Source organism: Rana temporaria, unplaced genomic scaffold (genome assembly GCF_905171775.1).
Source record: "Rana temporaria unplaced genomic scaffold, aRanTem1.1, whole genome shotgun sequence".
Taxonomy (NCBI): Eukaryota; Metazoa; Chordata; class Amphibia; order Anura; family Ranidae; genus Rana; species Rana temporaria.
Window position 1 is genome coordinate 1 of NW_024404797.1, and position 19,777 is coordinate 19,777.

General features: G+C 47.9%; 1 protein-coding gene across 2 annotated transcripts; it reads right to left on the reverse strand.

Moving 5' to 3' along the window:
* Positions 1–1,433: 1,433 nt before the first annotated feature.
* On the reverse strand, positions 1,434–15,306 carry LOC120923699 (G-protein coupled receptor 143-like; the record flags this gene model as incomplete). Of its 2 annotated transcripts, none has more annotated exon segments than XM_040335015.1 (4): positions 1,434–1,523; positions 2,688–2,782; positions 11,796–11,890; positions 15,089–15,306. In XM_040335015.1, coding segments are annotated over 4 exon segments (410 nt in total), but the record flags the coding sequence as incomplete, so codon positions are not given.
* Between the last annotated feature and the right edge of the window lie 4,471 nt (positions 15,307–19,777).

Consider the following 19,777-nt stretch of genomic DNA (forward strand, 5'->3'; position numbering starts at 1 on the left):
GGCCAATCAACAAGCCGGCGGCCGGGGGAGCAGAGAAATGACATCTCTCACCGCCCCGCGCCCGCCCTGCAGTAACTTCCGCCCTCACTGTGCAGGCAGCAGAGAGATGACATCATCTCTCTGCTGCCTGACTCTGACAAGCAAAACACCACCTCAGCAAGTGTCAATCTCCAATGCATGAATCTATGTATGGTGATAGGGCGGTGCCAGGAGAGAGGGGGGCGGCGCCCATGTGCCCCTTATGGATGCACCGCCACTGCTTCTATTCCCATTCTGGTGACAGCCCAAAGTTTTTCCTTTAGACATGCTTAAGGTTGTTTCCCAAAAACCCGGATATAAGACTCGATTCACACCTACGCATGTTGCTTTTGAGCGTTTTTGCAGCGCTTCTGCGTTTTTCGACAAGCGTTTTTACCACGATTTGCATTTTTTTTTTATTATTAATTTTTATTTCTTTTTTTAAGCCAGCTATTTTTTTTTTATTTTCTTTAACAACCAGCTATAAGCAGGTTAAAAAAAATGCAAATCGCGGCAAAAAAAGTCCCCGACCCTTTCCAAAAACGCAGAGGCACAAAAATGCATTGGTGTGAACGTGTTCCATAGGAAACCATGTTATCAAATTTCCCTGCGTTTCTGCAAAACGCACCAAAAAACGCGTTGGTGTGAATGGAGCCTGACTGTCCAATTGTGCCGTCTATTCCATTGTAACCAGAAAAGAACCTTCAATTCGGTGCCAACATCAAATCAGTGTATTCATGACTGGATCAGCCTTTCCCAACCTTTCCAACATGGAGGAACACTTGAAATAACCTTCCGATCTTAGGGGGGGGGGGGGGGACTCCTAATATCTACTATAGCTTCATTGCCGTGATGGTCAGTGCCCCACCCCCAACCTACACAGATCATTGGTGTCAGTAGTTACTTATCCGATTGGCCAAGATTGCTCAAGGAGTTCCTAGTAACCTGTGGAAGAACCCCTGGCAACCTCGGGAGGAACCTCTAGTAACCTCGAGAGGAACCTCTAGTAACCTCGAGAGGAACCTCTAGTAACCTCGAGAGGAACCTCTAGTAACCTCGAGAGGAACCTCTAGTAACCTCGAGAGGAACCTCTAGTAACCTCGAGAGGAACCTCTAGTAACCTCGAGAGGAACCTCTAGTAACCTCGAGAGGAACCTCTAGTAACCTAGAGAGGAACCTCTAGTAACCTCGGGAGGAACCTCTAGTAACCTCGGGAGGAACCTCTAGTAACCTCGGGAGGAACCTCTAGTAACCTCGGGAGGAACCTCTAGTAACCTCGGGAGGAACCTCGAGAGGAACCTCGGGAGGAACCTCGAGAGGAACCTCGGGAGGAACCTCGAGAGGAACCTTGAGGAGGAACCCTAGCATTCCATGGAGCCCTGGCTGAGAAAGACTGCTCTAGGGATCCCGCTTACCTTTGTTCAGAAGGAATCATCATGAGAAGACCATGGAGGAACACGAGGCTGGAAGCTCCCCAACACAGGAAGGTGATCAGCCTTCCACACCTGAGCAGAGAAGACACATCAACAGATAACATTCAGATCTATAAATATGCCGATAACATCTCTTTATAGGAGGGTCTGAAGACACTATGACAGAGGTGTGTGGTGGTCAGAACCTCCTCACCCTTTTGTATCCCCAGGGGACCCCATCACCCCTGGGGAACAAGGACCCCCAATCACCCCTGGGGAACAAGGACCCCCCCATCACCCCCGGGGAACAAGGACCCCCCCCCATCACCCCTGGTAAACAAGGACCCCCCCCCCCCCCATCAACCCTGGTAAACAAGGACCCCCCCCCCCCCATCACCCCTGGTGAACAAGGACCCCCCCCCCCCCCCCATCACCCCTGGTGAACAAAGGACCCCCCCCCCATCACCCCTGGTGAACAAGGACCCCCCCCCCATCACCCCTGGTGAACAAGGACCCCCCCCCCCATCACCCCTGGTGAACAAGGACCCCCCCCCCATCATCCCTGGTGAACAAGGACCCCCCCCCCCCCCATCACCCCTGGTGAACAAGGACCCCCCCCCCCATCACCCCTGGGGAACAAGGACCCCCCCCCATCACCCCTGGTGAACAAGGACCCCCCCCATCACCCCTGGGGAACAAGGACCCTCATCACCCCTGGGGAACAAGGACCCTCATCACCCCTGGGGACAGCTAGGACCCCCATCATCCCTGGGGACAAGGACCCCCATCATCCCTGGGGACAAGGACCCCCATCATCCCTGGGGACAGGAACCACCACATCTCCAGACCATGCTGGGTGCCAGGGTGAGGGAGGGGGGCAATAAAATCTGAATTCCATCCTCACAATGTGTTTGGGGTGTCGTCGTTAACTTTGTATTGACACCCGCAGTGGATCACTAACACAGAGCAATCGCAACGCAGGGTGGGCAACCTGCAGGGGTCGCTGTGTTTCCCGCACCACCTGTGTGTGAACCTAGACTTAGTCACGTTCTCTGAAGACCTCCAGAGAAAGAACAATGGGGGGTGGGGGGTCACGCTACAAATAACGATCGCCAATGATAATGACACAAAAACTGTACATGATCCCCCCCCCCCCCATCCCCCCATAGAGTGTCATACATGTAAATCAGAAATTGTATTCAAAGAACAAAGAAAAAATGCGTTTTCCTCGATCAAATCGATCGATCGGCTCCTCACCTCTCCGAGGGGTTGGGACTGAGCAGCTGAGTGACCTCCAGAGAGTAACAGAAAAAAGCCCAAAATACCACGCAGCAGAAGTAATGGATCCACGTCTAGGGGGGGGGGGACAGAGAGAGAGAGAATTAGAGATCCGAGGAGGAAAATGAGAATCCCAATCAGATTTATAGAACATGGAGACACCCCATAGACCAGGGGTGGGCAATTATTTTTTCGATGGGGCCACATGAGAAACTAAAAATATTTTGGAGGGCCGGGCCAAAAGGCTAAACTCAATACTGCATAAAATCAATTGTATTTCTTTATAAAAAGCAGTAAATATCATTGTTGGAAAACTGGGGGACAGAGGCTGGGGACATGACACAGGAGGGGGACAGAGGCTGGGGACATGACACAGGAGGGGGACAGAGGCTGGGGACATGACACAGGAGGGGGACAGAGGCTGGGGACATGACACAGGAGGGGGACAGAGGCTGGGGACATGACACAGGAGGGGGACAGAGGCTGGGGACATGACACAGGAGGGGGACAGAGGCTGGGGACATGGCACAGGAGGGGGACAGAGGCTGGGGACATGGTACAGGAGGGGGACAGAGGCTGGGGACATGGCACAGGAGGGGGACAGAGGCTGGGGACATGACACAGGAGGGGGACAGAGGCTGGGGACATGGCACAGGAGGGGGACAGAGGCTGGGGACATGACACAGGAGGGGGACAGAGGCTGGGGACATGACACAGGAGGGGGACAGAGGCTGGGGACATGACACATGAGGGGGACAGAGGCTGGGGATATGACACAGGAGGGGGACAGAGGCTGGGGACATGACACAGGAGGGGGACAGAGGCTGGGGACATGACACATGAGGGGGACAGAGGCTGGGGATATGACACATGAGGGGGACAGAGGCTGGGGACATGACACATGAGGGGGACAGAGGCTGGGGATATGACACATGAGGGGGACAGAGGCTGGGGACATGACACATGAGGGGGACAGAGGCTGGGGACATGACACAGGAGGGGGACAGAGGCTGGGGACATGACACAGGAGGGGGACAGAGGCTGGGGACATGGCACAGGAGGGGGACAGAGGCTGGGGACATGACACAGGAGGGGGACAGAGGCTGGGGACATGACACAGGAGGGGGACAGACGCTGGGGACATGACACAGGAGGGGAACAGACGCTGGGGACATGACACAGGAGGGGGACAGACGCTGGGGACATGACACAGGAGGGGGACAGACGCTGGGGACATGACACAGGAGGGGGACAGAGGCTGGGGACAGGCAGCCACTGTTTAATCAATAACAATTGATTAAACAGTGGCTGCATGTGATGGCACAGTGGCTGCGTGTGATGGCACAGTGGTTGCGTTTGATGGGCACAGTGGCGACAATTGATGGCACAGTGGCTGCGTGTGATGGGCACAGTGGCAACAATTGATGGCACAGTGACTGCGTGTGTTGGCACAGTGGCTGCGTTTGATGGGCACAGTGGCTGCGTGTTATTGGCACAGTGGCTGCGTGTGATTGGCACAGTGGCTGCATGTGATTGGCACAGTGGCTGCATGTGATTGGCACAGTGGCTGTCTTTGGGAACAGTGGCAACAATTGATTGCACAGTGGCTGAGTGTGATTGGCACAGTGGCTGCGTTTGATGGGAACAGTGGCTGCGTTTGATGGGAACAGTGGCTGCGTGTGATTGGCACAGTGGCTGCGTGTGATTGGCACAGTGGCTGCGTGTGATTGGCACAGTGGCTGCGTGTGATTGGCACAGTGGCGACAATTTATGGTGGCGAAGTGGCTGCGTGTGTTGGCACAAGTGGCTGCGTGTGTTGGCACAAGTGGCTGCATGTGTTGGCACAAGTGGCTGCGTGTGATGGGCACAGTGGCTGAGTGTGATTGGCACAGTGGCTGCGTGTGATTGGCACAGTGGCTGCGTGTGATTGGCACAGTGGCGACAATTTATGGTGGCGAAGTGGCTGCGTGTGTTGGCACAAGAGGCTGCGTGTGTTGGCACAAGTGGCTGCGTGTGTTGGCACAAGTGGCTGCGTGTGTTGGCACAAGTGGCTGCGTGTGATGGGCACAGTGGCTGAGTGTGATTGGCACAGTGGCTGCGTGTGATTGGCACAGTGGCGACAATTTATGGTGGCGAAGTGGCTGTGTGTGTTGGCACAAGTGGCTGCGTGTGATTGGCACAGTGGCGACAATTTATGGTGGCGAAGTGGCTGTGTGTGTTGGCACAAGTGGCTGCGTGTGTTGGCACAAGTGGCTGCGTGTGTTGGCACAAGTGGCTGCGTGTGATTGGCACAGTGGCGACAATTTATGGTGGCGAAGTGGCTGTGTGTGTTGGCACAAGTGGCTGCGTGTGTTGGCACAAGTGGCTGCGTGTGTTGGCACAAGTGGCTGCATGTGCTGCGTGTGATGGGCACAGTGACCCCTCCCGGCCCTGCCTACTGTTATCACCGCGGCGGGGAACATAACAGACAGCGTTCGTTTGAACAGCTGTTTTCCCCGCTGCGCATAGACACTCCCCCTTGGACGGATCTGTCCAATCGCGAGCAAGGGGAGTGTCTATGTGACTCCCCCTTGCTCGCGATTGGACAGATCCGTCCAAGGGGAAGTGTCTATGCCATAGACACTCCCCCTTGGACGGATCTGTCCAATCGCGAGCAAGGGTGAGTGTCTATGTGACTCCCCCTTGCTCGCGATTGGACAGATCCGTCCAAGGGGGAGTGTCTATGCGCGGCGGGGAAAACAGCTGTTCAAACGAACGCTGTCTGTTATGTTCCCCGCCGCGGTGATAACAGTAGGTTGCGGCGGCGGGGGTGGGCCGGATTAAAAGGTCCGCCGGGCCGTATACGGCCCGCGGGCCGTAGTTTGCCCAGGTCTGCCATAGACCCTCACGAGCCAATCAGAGCGATCCCCGATCCAGCCCCCGTTCACAGCTCTGCAGCTCTCATTGGCCCTCTTATAACACATCACCCTCTCCCTTCCTGGTAAACTCTCAGGAGAGTGAGAGAGAGCTGTGCATGATGTCATAAGCCTAGGCCAGTGACAAGAAACAGGAAGTGGGCTGTATAAAGAAACAGGAAGTGGGCTGCATAAAGAAACAGGAAATGGGCTGCATAAAGAAACAGGAAGTGGGCTGTATAAAGGGATTTACTGGCAGAAAAAAAATGTTTACCTATCCAAAAGATTTAATAGATGGAAAGAGGAAAAAAAAAAAAAAAAAAAAGGAAGACTGAAGGTCCGCTTTAATCCACTAGTTTGGATAGTAAAACAATGTGACAATTTTCCTTTTTTTTTATCTTTTTATTTATTTCAAAGGAGAGAGAAAAAGAGAAAGAAAAAAAGAAACAAGAGAAAAGAAATCAATTTTCCATAGTAACACAAAAGGGGGCAGATTTCCACCGACCACCAACATAAGGCGTTACAACAGTAATATGAGGGAACATATTATTAAATGTTATTATATTAAAATAAAAAAAATTGAAAAAATAAAGAAAGAAAGAATTAAACCAAAAATTGTTTTTAATTTTTATTATTTTGTTTGTATTTTAAACAATAACGAAAATAAACAATACATTTAAAAATAAAATATTTAAAATTTATTACTATTGGTATTAGATAATTTTATTATTATTAAAAAAAAAAAAAAAAAAAAAAAAAGGGGGGGGGTCAGCGCTAAAGAAAAGAAAAGGGAATATTGCGGATAAGTAAATATACAGAACCCCAAGAAACCAACAAATAAAATAATGCAGCGCCTCCATATATAAAATATTACAAACTTAAAGCACCTTGGAGGCGCTGCATTCTTTTCTTTGTTGGTTTCTTGGGGTTCTGTATATTTAGACCCCATTCACACCTAAGCGACAAAACGCCCGACGCGGGACGCTTCTGTCGCTAGAGGGGAGAATTCCCAGTGCCGTCTATGGAGATGGTTCACATCTCATAGACGCGCAACGCCTGTCGCCTGAAAAAAAAGCCCGGACCCTTTTTTTCACGCGACAGGCGCGTTTTCCCATAGAAAGCAATGGGAATACTTTAGAAAAAAAAAAAAAAAAAAATGAAACATTTGTAATCGCGGCAAATCTGCCGCTACATGCGTACGCGGCTGTCGCTTAGGTGTGAATGCAGCCTTTGACCCCATTCACACCTAAGCGACAAAACGCCCGACGCGGGACGCTTCTGTCGCTAGAGGGGAGAATTCCCAGTGCCGTCTATGGAGATGGTTCACATCTCATAGACGCGCAACGCCTGTCGCCTGAAAAAAAAGCCCGGACCCTTTTTTTCACGCGACAGGCGCGTTTTCCCATAGAAAGCAATGGGAATACTTTAGAAAAAATAAAAAAAAAATGAAACATTTGTAATCGCGGCAAATCTGCCGCTACATGCGTACGCGGCTGTCGCTTAGGTGTGAATGCAGCCTTACTTATCCGCAAGATTCCCTTTTCTTTTCTTTAGCGCTGACCCCCTTTTTTTATGTTTTCAGAAATAAAAAAAATAAAAAAAAAAGTGTGTGACCTACATTAGGAAGTAATACATTTTTTTTTTGTTTTGTTTTAATTCTATTATTTAAAACAAAAAAATAAAATCTAATACCAATAGTAATAAATTTAAATATTTTATTTTTAAATGTATTATTTATTTTTATTATATTTTTGTTATTGTTTAAAATACAAACAAAATAATACAAATTAAAAACAATTTTTGGTTTAATTCTTTAATGAATTTTTTTTCAATTTTTAATTTAATATAACATCATTTATAATATTGTTGCATAAATTGCGGTGTTCCCTCATATTACTGTTGTAACGCCTTATGTTGGTGGTCGGTGGAGATCTGCCCCCTTTTGTGTTACTATGGAAAAAGGATTTCTTTCCTCTTGGTTGTTTTTTTTTTTTTTCTCTCCTTTGAAATAAATAAAAAGATAAAAAAAAAAAAAAAGAAAATTGCCACATTGTTTTACAATACAAACTAGTGGAGCGCCTAGAGGATGGAGCGCCTTTTTACCCCCCAGACAGTATCAAGCAAACCTGACTGTCCCCGGAGGTGAGAAGCGGTACTGCGGGGTGTCCCCATTGCAGAGAATGGAGCTGGGTGACCACATGTGAAGGATCTCGTTGACACAAAACTCGCACGTTGCCGATTTCCTCTGTCGGCGAATGCACGTTCGTTCTGCTGCTCGCGTGTGGTGGAGAGGATTTTCGTTAGCTGGTGGAAGACGCTTTATTTGCAGCGATATTTATCACATATTTTGGTCTCTTTTTGCATTGGACTTTATTCACGCGGATTTAATATTTATACATTTTTTCATATTGTGAATTTTTTTTGCACATTATGAACGCAGTGTTGATGGTGCGCGCGTTAAGTTTGTCACATTCTATATTTGGAGGAGCAGCATTATTTTCTTTCTTGTTTTTTTTTTTATATCCCTCCCTGTTTTTTTGGGGAAGGAGGGGAATTAATGACACAATATTCTGCACCTACCTGTGTTGTACATGGAACCTCTATTTTGTTTATTCAATAAAATGTTAATGAAACTAAAATATATATATATATATATATAAATAATTTAATAATAATAAAAAAATAATAAAAATAATAAAAAAAAGTATGAAAATTCATAAAACAAAAATCATTTTTGTTTTATGAATTGTCATACATTGTTTACTATTAAAAATATATATTTTTTTATATATAAATGTATATTTTATATAATTTATATTTTAGCAACATCCATTATTTAAGTAAAACCTTGGTTTGAGAGTAACTTGAGCGTTTTGCAAGACAAGCAAAATGTTTTATTAAATCTTGCCTTGATATACAAGCGATGTCTTGATATACAAGCGATGTCTTGATATACAAGCGATTTCTTGATATAAGAGCAGGGTCATGTCACCACTGAGTATAAAAGAGAAGAGAGGCTCCTCCTCTAAGTGTAGCAATATGGTTACATGTAATGAAGGGACAACATTTAGCAACTTATTGCTACACTTAGAGGCGCCTCTCTTCTCTTTTATACCCTGTAAAAAAAATGCTTTGATATACAAGTGCTTTGGATTACAAACATGTTTCTGGAATGAATTATTTAATAATAAAAAAAAAATGTATGACAATTCATAAAAAACAAAAATCTTTTTTTTATATATTTTTTAATATTTAAAAAAAAAATTGTTTTTGTTTTATGAATTATAAAAAAAATATTAAATACAAAATATATATTAAAAAAACATTTATTTTAGTTTCGTTAAAGCTTTATTGATTAAACAAAATAGAGATTTCAAGTACAGTACAGGTAGGTGCAGAATGTTGCGTCATCAATTCCCCCCCAAAAAAAAAAAAAAAAAAAAAAAAGCATGGAGGGATATATGAAAAAAAATAAATCAAAGAAAATAATGCAGAGGCTTATATTTAAAAAAAAAAAAATGAAAAACATTAATGGAACTAAAATAAAATTAATTTTATCTATAATTTTTTTATTATTATTTTAGTAAGGAAAATAAATAAATATTTGTTTTATGAATTATCGTTTTTATTTATTTTTTATTATTAAATACAAATTAGATAATATTATGAACTACTCCCCGCCGGTATGATGTCCTCGGGTTGCAGTGGTTATACCGGGATGGCGAGTGAAGGGCCCCACCCCCTCCTCCTCCTCCTCCTCTTTTCCTGGGCATCTTTCCATGTCATCACTTCCCGGCTCCGCCTCTTTGTTTTTCTTTTAACAGAAAGATCCGCCTCTTTGTTTACCTGGCTGTTAGCGGCCAGGAAAGCAGCCAATCAGACTGATCTGTGTGTAAGTGAGTGATCGGCTGCATTGGAGGCCAGAGGAGAGATTTGGGGTCTAATAGACACCAGATCTCTCAGTAAAGAGGACCGGTCACGTTCCATGCTGTCACAGGGGATGTTGATCATCCCTTGTCCAAGCAATAAAAATAATAGCAATAAATATATATAGTTTTTTTTGTATAAATAATAAAAAATAAAATGTAAAGTGCCCCCCCCCCCCCCCCCGTATAGGTTACTCCCACACGCGTGAAAACGGCGATCGCACCACATGTGAGGTATTGTCGTAATTTTTAGAGCTAAAAAAAAAAAACGATTTTTGCAGGTAGGCGCCAAGTGTCACAATTGGCCCGGATGGCGAGTAGTTAATATTTTTCTAGTTTTATTGATTATATATTAATAATAAATGACTAGCAGCTCATTATATTACTGACAATTATTTTGTTATTTGGGTGACAATCACAATTTTCTTTTTATAAATTGTATTTAAAACTTTATAGATCTTTCTGATCGTACAGCAGATGTACCCCGATTGGTCGGTGTGATGGTTTCCTGAGAATTATGGGATTGGTTCCCAGGTGGTAGGAGGGATGAAAGTGGGCGCTCTGATTGGCTGCATACAATACATACAATCTAATGATTGGTGGGAACTCACAGTGATGAGGATGTGGGGCGGGCTCTCTGATTGGCTGCATACAATACATACATTGGGATGATTGGTGGGAACTCACAGTGATGAGGATGTGGGGCGGGCTCTCTGATTGGCTGCATACAATACATACATTGGGATGATTGGTGGGAACTCACAGTGATGAGGATGTGGGGCGGACGCTCTGATTGGCTGCATACAATACATACATTGGGATGATTGGTGGGAACTCACAGTGATGAGGATGTGGGGCGGGCTCTTTGATTGGCTGCATACAATACATACATTGGGATGATTGGTGGGAACTCACAGTGATGAGGATGTGGGGCGGGCTCTCTGATTGGCTGCATACAATACATACATTGGAATGATTGGTGGGAACTCACAGTGATGAGGATATGGGGCTCTCTGATTGGCTGCATACAATACATACATTGGAAGGATTGGTGGGAACTCACAGTGATGAGGATGTGGGGCGGACGCTCTGATTGGCTGCATACAATACATACATTCTAATGATTGGTGGGAACTCACAGTGATGAGGATATGGGGCTCTCTGATTGGCTGCATACAATACATACATTGGGGTGATTGGTGGGAACTCACAGTGATGAGGATGTGGGGCGGGCGCTCTGATTGGCTGCATACAATACATACATTGGGGTGATTGGTGGGAACTCACAGTGATGAGGATGTGGGGCGGACGCTCTGATTGGCTGCATACAATACATACATTGGGATGATTGGTGGGAACTCACAGTGATGAGGATGTGGGGCGGACGCTCTGATTGGCTGCATACAATACATACATTGGGATGATTGGTGGGAACTCACAGTGATGAGGATGTGGGGCGGACGCTCTGATTGGCTGCATACAATACATACATTCTAATGATTGGTGGGAACTCACAGTGATGAGGATGTGGGGCGGGCTCTCTGATTGGCTGCATACAATACATACATTGGGATGATTGGTGGGAACTCACAGTGATGAGGATGTGGGGCGGGCTCTTTGATTGGCTGCATACAATACATACATTGGAATGATTGGTGGGAACTCACAGTGATGAGGATGTGGGGCGGGCTCTCTGATTGGCTGCATACAATACATACAATCTAATGATTGGTGGGAACTCACAGTGATGAGGATGTGAGGCGGGCTCTCTGATTGGCTGCATACAATACATACATTGGAATGATTGGTGGGAACTCACAGTGATGAGGATGTGGGGCGGGCTCTCTGATTGGCTGCATACAATACATACATTGGAATGATTGGAGGGAACTCACAGTGATGAGGATGTGGGGCGGGCTCTCTGATTGGCTGCATACAATACATACATTGGGGTGATTGGTGGGAACTCACAGTGATGAGGATGTGGGGCTCTCTGATTGGCTGCATACAATACATACATTGGGGTGATTGGTGGGAACTCACAGTGATGAGGATGTGGGGCGGGCTCTCTGATTGGCTGCATACAATACATACATTGGGATGATTGGTGGGAACTCACAGTGATGAGGATGTGGGGCTCTCTGATTGGCTGCATACAATACATACATTGGGATGATTGGTGGGAACTCACAGTGATGAGGATGTGGGGCGGGCTCTCTGATTGGCTGCATACAATACATACATTGGGATGATTGGTGGGAACTCACAGTGATGAGGATGCAGAGGATGTGGGGCGGCCAGGAGTTCTGATTGGAGAAGAAGTCGGGAAGACTCAGCCAGAGGACGGAATGTACCAATAATCCTGAGAGAGGAGAAGAAGAGAGATCAGATTATACAGAACATTGGGAAATCATTACACAGGTGATGGGGGGGGGGGGGGGAGGAGTTGTGTCGCCCCGTCACCTTTAACCCCTCGATCCCCACCACTGCCTGCCGGAGAGCTTGGAGAGCGGCCTCAGTCACATGAACGGGTTGTGCCCGGAGGGGTGAAAGCGACAGGAGGCAGAAGTCCTGACGTGGAGCACAGCATTGCAGCCAGAACACCCTGGCTGGGGAGCGGTAACAATGTAACATGTGGTGTATTGGGGACAATGAGATCTGTATAGAAATCTCCTATCACCATGGAAAATAATAAACAATGTATCCAGAGATGAGAGAATAATAAACAATGTATCCAGAGATGAAGAATAATAAACAATGTATCCAGAGATGAGATAATAATAAACAATGTATCCAGAGATGAGATAATAATAATAAACAATGTATCCAGAGATGAGATAATAATAATAAACAATGTATCCAGAGATGAGATAATAATAATAAACAATGTATCCAGAGATGAGATAATAATAAACAATGTATCCAGAGATGAGATAATAATAAACAATGTATCCAGAGATGAGAGAATAATAATAAACAATGTATCCAGAGATGAGAGAATAATAATAAACAATGTATCCAGAGATGAGAGAATAATAAACAATGTATCCAGAGATGAGAGCATAATAATAAACAATGTATCCAGAGATGGAGAATAATAAACAATGTATCCAGAGATGGAGAATAATAAACAATGTATCCAGAGATGAGATAAACAATGTATCCAGAGATGAGATAATAATAATAAACAATGTATCCAGAGATGAGATAATAATAATAAACAATGTATCCAGAGATGAGATAATAATAAACAATGTATCCAGAGATACATTGTGTGTTATATAAAAAAAACAGGATGACATCATCATGTCTGTATATAATGTCTCCATCATCTCTATAACCCCCCCATACTACAGAGAGGGAACCCCCCATATACTACAGAGAGGGGACCCCCCATATACTACAGAGAGGGGACCCCCCATATACTACAGCGAGGGGACCCCCCATACTACAGAGAGGGGACCCCCCATATACTACAGAGAGGGGACCCCCCATATACTACAGAGGGGACCCCCCATATACTACAGCGAGGGGACCCCCCATACTACAGAGAGGGGACCCCCCATACTACAGAGAGGGGACCCCCCCATATACTACAGAGAGGGGACCCCCCATATACTACAGAGAGGGGACCCCCCATATACTACAGAGAGGGGACCCCCCATATACTACAGAGAGGGGACCCCCCATACTACAGAGAGGGGACCCCCCATATACTACAGAGAGGGGACCCCCCATATACTACAGAGAGGGGACCCCCCATATACTACAGAGAGGGGACCCCCCATACTACAGAGAGGGGATCCCCCATACTACAGAGAGGGGATCCCCCCTATACTACAGAGAGGGGACCCCCCCATCTACTACAGAGAGGGGACCCCCCCATCGACTACAGAGAGGACCCCCCCATATACTACAGAGAGAGGACCCCCCCATATACTACAGAGAGGGGACCCCCCCCATATACTACAGAGAGGGGACCCCCCATATACTACAGAGAGGGGACCCCCCATATACTACAGAGAGGGGACCCCCCATACTACAGAGAGGGGACTCCCTTATATACGACAGAGAGGGGACCCCCATATACGACAGAGAGGGGACCCCCATATACGACAGAGAGGGGACCCCCATATACGACAGAGAGGGGACCCCCATATACAACAGAGAGGGGACCCCCCCATACTACAGAGAGGGGACCCCCCATATACTACAGAGAGGGGACCCCCCATATACTACAGAGAGGGGACCCCCCATACTACAGAGAGGGGACTCCCCATACTACAGAGAGGGGACTCCCTTATATACGACAGAGAGGGGACCCCCATATACGACAGAGAGGGGACCCCCATATACGACAGAGAGGGGACCCCCATATACGACAGAGAGGGGACCCCCATATACGACAGAGAGGGGACCCCCCCATACTACAGAGAGGGGACCCCCCCATATACTACAGAGAGGGGACCCCCCCCATATACTACAGAGAGGGGACCCCTATATACAACAGAGAGGGGACCCCCCTATACTACAGAGAGGGGACCCCCCCATCACATACAAGGGGGGTTACAGCCCCTGCCAGGTGTCCGTTGGGGAGATTTATCTCCACTGTCCCATAAACACTAACAGGATATGAGAAGAAATCCCTGCAAATTAAAGTAGAAGGCAAATCTTTGTTTTCATGTCAGATAGAGTGTGTGTGAGTGGGGGGGGGGGGGTTATAACCCCTGTCAGATTTGTGTCCCATTGTGGATTGTTCCCTTCACTTCCTGTCCCATAGCCAGACAGGAAGTCATCGAAAGATTTCCCCTCTATTACTTTTCTGGGGACACCCAAAAGTTTGTAAATTTCTTTCAATGAGAAGGTGACAGGACACATAGAGGGGGGGGGGGGATCCTCTACAGGGGGGTCTCATCCCTCCCCCACTCCCTCCAACACTTTAATTGAAGTCAGAAGCTGATTGGCTGCCATGAACAGCTGCCCCAGATTCTGTGCGCTCCAATCTTAGGAAATCTCCCCCCCATGTGTAGTCACTACCAGATCATACGAAACCCCACTCTGTGTTCTTGTGTTATTATAAATAAAGTTATTGCTGAATGTGCAGCCCTATAGGGGGGGGGGGGCTCTTCATAAAATCAGGGGGGGGGGCTCTTCATAAAATCAGGATCACTCAGAGAGATTTCTATCCAATCACATCTGATAAAACCGATAACGATCGCACCTGTGCTGAGCAGACCGCCGGCCAGAAGACCTCTCCTCGCGGCCCTCTGACCCCGGACGTTGGTTGGATGGAAGGAGAAGGCCAGACCCAGGAGGCCCAGGACAGCGCTGCACCCGCATACCATGTGATAAGTGGGGGAGGGGAGGACCAGGTCTGTACCGCCATCTCTGGAGGCACAGCACAGTCGCGGTAATCTGAGGGACGCCATACACCGAACGATGGAGAGAGATCCAAAGAGATCAGAACAATCCACAGAGATCAGGAGGAAATCACTCAGGTGACATCACTTCCTGTCATCACCTGATCACCATTTTCTACACCGTGTCTGTCATCACACACCGTACAATAAAGCTTTCCGCTCATTGAATGGGTGACAACGCTCCTCCACCAATCCTCTCCCTGGACAATCCTTCCATCCTCCAATCCCAGCATCCGATACAATGTTCCTCTGATCTTCCAATCCCAGCATCCGATACAATGTTCCTCCGATCCTCCAATCACCGACAACGTTCCTCTGATCCTCCAATCACCGACAACGTTCCTCTGATCCTCCAATCACCGACAACGTTCCTCTGATCCTCCAATCACCGACAACGTTCCTCTGATCCTCCAATCACCGACAAAGTTCCTCTGATCCTCCAATCACCGACAACGTTCCTCTGATCCTCCAATCACCGACAACGTTCCTCTGATCCTCCAATCACTGACAACGTTCCTCTGATCCTCCAATCACCGACAACGTTCCTCTGATCCTCCAATCACCGACAACGTTCCTCTGATCCTCCAATCACCGACAACGTTCCTCTGATCCTCCAATCACCGACACCGACATTCCGCTGATCCTCCAATCACCGACAACGTTCCTCTGATCCTCCAATCACCGACAACGTTCCTCTGATCCTCCAATCACCGACAACGTTCCTCTGATCCTCCAATCACCGACAACGTTCCTCTGATCCTCCAATCACCGACAACGTTCCTCTGATCCTCCAATCACCGACAACGTTCCTCTGATCCTCCAATCACCGACAACGTTCCTCTGATCCTCCAATCACCGACAACGTTCCTCTGATCCTCCAATCACCGACAACGTTCCTCTGATCCTCCAATCACCGACAACGTTCCTCTGATCCTCCAATCACCGACAACGTTCCTCTGATCCTCCAATCACCGACAACGTTCCTCTGATCCTCCAATCACCGACAACGTTCCTCTGATCCTCCAATCACCGACAACGTTCCTCTGATCCTCCAATCACCGACAACGTTCCTCTGGTCCTCCAATCACCGGCAACATTCCTCTGATCCTCCAATCACTGACAACATTCCTCTGATCCTCCAATCACCGACAACGTTCCTCTGATCCTCCAATCACCGACAACGTTCCTCTGATCCTCCAATCACCGACAACGTTCCTCTGATCCTCCAATCACCGACAACGTTCCTCTGATCCTCCAATCACCGACAACGTTCCTCTGGTCCTCCAATCACTGACAACGTTCCTCTGATCCTCCAATCACCGACAACGTTCCTCTGATCCTCCAATCACCGACAACGTTCCTCTGATCCTCCAATCACCGACAATGTTCCTCTGATCCTCCAATCACCGACAACGTTCCTCTGATCCTCCAATCACCGACAACGTTCCTCTGATCCTCCAATCACCGACAACGTTCCTCTGATCCTCCAATCACCGACAACGTTCCTCTGATCCTCCAATCACCGACAACGTTCCTCTGATCCTCCAATCACCGACAACGTTCCTCTGATCCTCCAATCACCGACATCCGATACAACGTTCCTCTGATCCTCCAATCACTGACAACGTTCCTCTGATCCTCCAATCACCGACAACGTTCCTCTGATCCTCCAATCACAGACAACATTCCTCTGATCCTCCAATCACCGACAACGTTCCTCTGATCCTCCAATCACCGACAACGTTCCTCTGATCCTCCAATCACCGGCAACGTTCCTCTGATCCTCCAATCACCGACAACGTTCCTCTGATCCTCCAATCACCGACAACATTCCTCTGATCCTCCAATCACCGACAACGTTCCTCTGATCCTCCAATCACCGACAACGTTCCTCTGATCCTCCAATCACCGACAACGTTCCTCTGATCCTCCAATCACCGACAACATTCCTCTGATCCTCCAATCACAGACAACGTTCCTCTGATCCTCCAATCACCGACAACATTCCTCTGATCCTCCAATCACAGACAACGTTCCTCTGATCCTCCAATCACCGACAACATTCCTCTGATCCTCCAATCACAGACAACGTTCCTCTGATCCTCCAATCACCGACAACATTCCTCTGATCCTCCAATCACAGACAACGTTCCTCTGATCCTCCAATCACCGACAACGTTCCTCTGATCCTCCAATCACCGGCAACGTTCCTCTGATCCTCCAATCACCGACAACATTCCTCTGATCCTCCAATCACCGACAACGTTCCTCTGATCCTCCAATCACCGACAACGTTCCTCTGGTCCTCCAATCACCGGCAACATTCCTCTGATCCTCCAATCACCGACAACGTTCCTCTGATCCTCCAATCACCGACAACATTCCTCTGATCCTCCAATCACAGACAACGTTCCTCTGATCCTCCAATCACAGACAATGTTCCTCTGATCCTCCAATCACCGACAACGTTCCTCTGATCCTCCAATCACCGACAACGTTCCTCTGATCCTCCAATCACAGACAACGTTCCTCTGATCCTCCAATCACCGACAACGTTCCTCTGATCCTCCAATCACCGACAACGTTCCTCTGATCCTCCAATCACCGACAACGTTCCTCTGATCCTCCAATCACCGGCAACATTCCTCTGATCCTCCAATCACCGACAACGTTCCTCTGATCCTCCAATCACCGACAACATTCCTCTGATCCTCCAATCACCGACAACGTTCCTCTGATCCTCCAATCACAGACAATGTTCCTCTGATCCTCCAATCACCGACAACGTTCCTCTGATCCTCCAATCACCGACAACGTTCCTCTGATCCTCCAATCACCGACAACGTTCCTCTGATCCTCCAATCACCGACAACATTCCTCTGATCCTCCAATCACCGACAACGTTCCTCTGATCCTCCAATCACCGGCAACATTCCTCTGATCCTCCAATCACCGACAATGTTCCTCTGATCCTCCAATCACCGACAACGTTCCTCTGATCCTCCAATCACCGACAACGTTCCTCTGATCCTCCAATCACCGACAACATTCCTCTGATCCTCCAATCACCGACAACGTTCCTCTGATCCTCCAATCACCGACAACGTTCCTCTGATCCTCCAATCACCGACAACGTTCCTCTGATCCTCCAATCACCGACAACGTTCCTCTGATCCTCCAATCACCGACAACATTCCTCTGATCCTCCAATCACCGACAACGTTCCTCTGATCCTCCAATCACCGACAACGTTCCTCTGATCCTCCAATCACCGACAACGTTCCTCTGATCCTCCAATCACCGACAACGTTCCTCTGATCCTCCAATCACCGACAACGTTCCTCTGATCCTCCAATCACCGACAACGTTCCTCTGATCCTCCAATCACCGACAACGTTCCTCTGATCCTCCAATCACCGACAACGTTCCTCTGATCCTCCAATCACCGACAATGTTCCTCTGATCCTCCAATCACCGACAACATTCCTCTGATCCTCCAATCACCGACAACGTTCCTCTGATCCTCCAATCACCGACAACGTTCCTCTGATCCTCCAATCACCGACAACGTTCCTCTGATCCTCCAATCACAGACAACGTTCCTCTGATCCTCCAATCACCGACAACGTTCCTCTGATCCTCCAATCACCGACAACGTTCCTCTGATCCTCCAATCACCGACAACGTTCCTCTGATCCTCCAATCACCGACAACGTTCCTCTGATCCTCCAATCACCGACAATGTTCCTCTGATCCTCCAATCACCGACAACGTTCCTCTGATCCTCCAATCACCGACAACGTTCCTCTGATCCTCCAATCACCGACAACGTTCCTCTGATCCTCCAATCACCGACAACGTTCCTCTGATCCTCCAATCACCGACAACGTTCCTCTGATCCTCCAATCACCGACAACGTTCCTCTGATCCTCCAATCACCGACAATGTTCCTCTGATCCTCCAATCACCGACAACGTTCCTCTGATCCTCCAATCACCGACAACGTTCCTCTGATCCTCCAATCACCGACAACGTTCCTCTGATCCTCCAATCACCGACAACGTTCCTCTGATCCTCCAATCACCGACAATGTTCCTCTGATCCTCCAATCACCGACAACGTTCCTCTGATCCTCCAATCACCGACAACGTTCCTCTGATCCTCCAATCACCGACAACGTTCCTCTGATCCTCCAATCACCGACAACGTTCCTCTGATCCTCCAATCACCGACAACGTTCCTCTGATCCTCCAATCACCGACAACGTTCCTCTGATCCTCCAATCACCGACAACATTCCTCTGATCCTCCAATCACCGACAACGTTCCTCTGATCCTCCAATCACCGACAATGTTCCTCTGATCCTCCAATCACCGACAACGTTCCTCTGATCCTCCAATCACCGACAACGTTCCTCTGATCCTCCAATCACCGACAACGTTCCTCTGATCCTCCAATCACCGACAACGTTCCTCTGATCCTCCAATCACCGACAACGTTCCTCTGATCCTCCAATCACCGACAACGTTCCTCTGATCCTCCAATCACCGACAACGTTCCTCTGATCCTCCAATCACCGACAACGTTCCTCTGATCCTCCAATCACCGACAACGTTCCTCTGATCCTCCAATCACCGACAATGTTCCTCTGATCCTCCAATCACCGACAACGTTCCTCTGATCCTCCAATCACCGACAACGTTCCTCTGATCCTCCAATCACCGACAACGTTCCTCTGATCCTCCAATCACCGACAACGTTCCTCTGATCCTCCAATCACCGACAACGTTCCTCTGATCCTCCAATCACCGACAATGTTCCTCTGATCC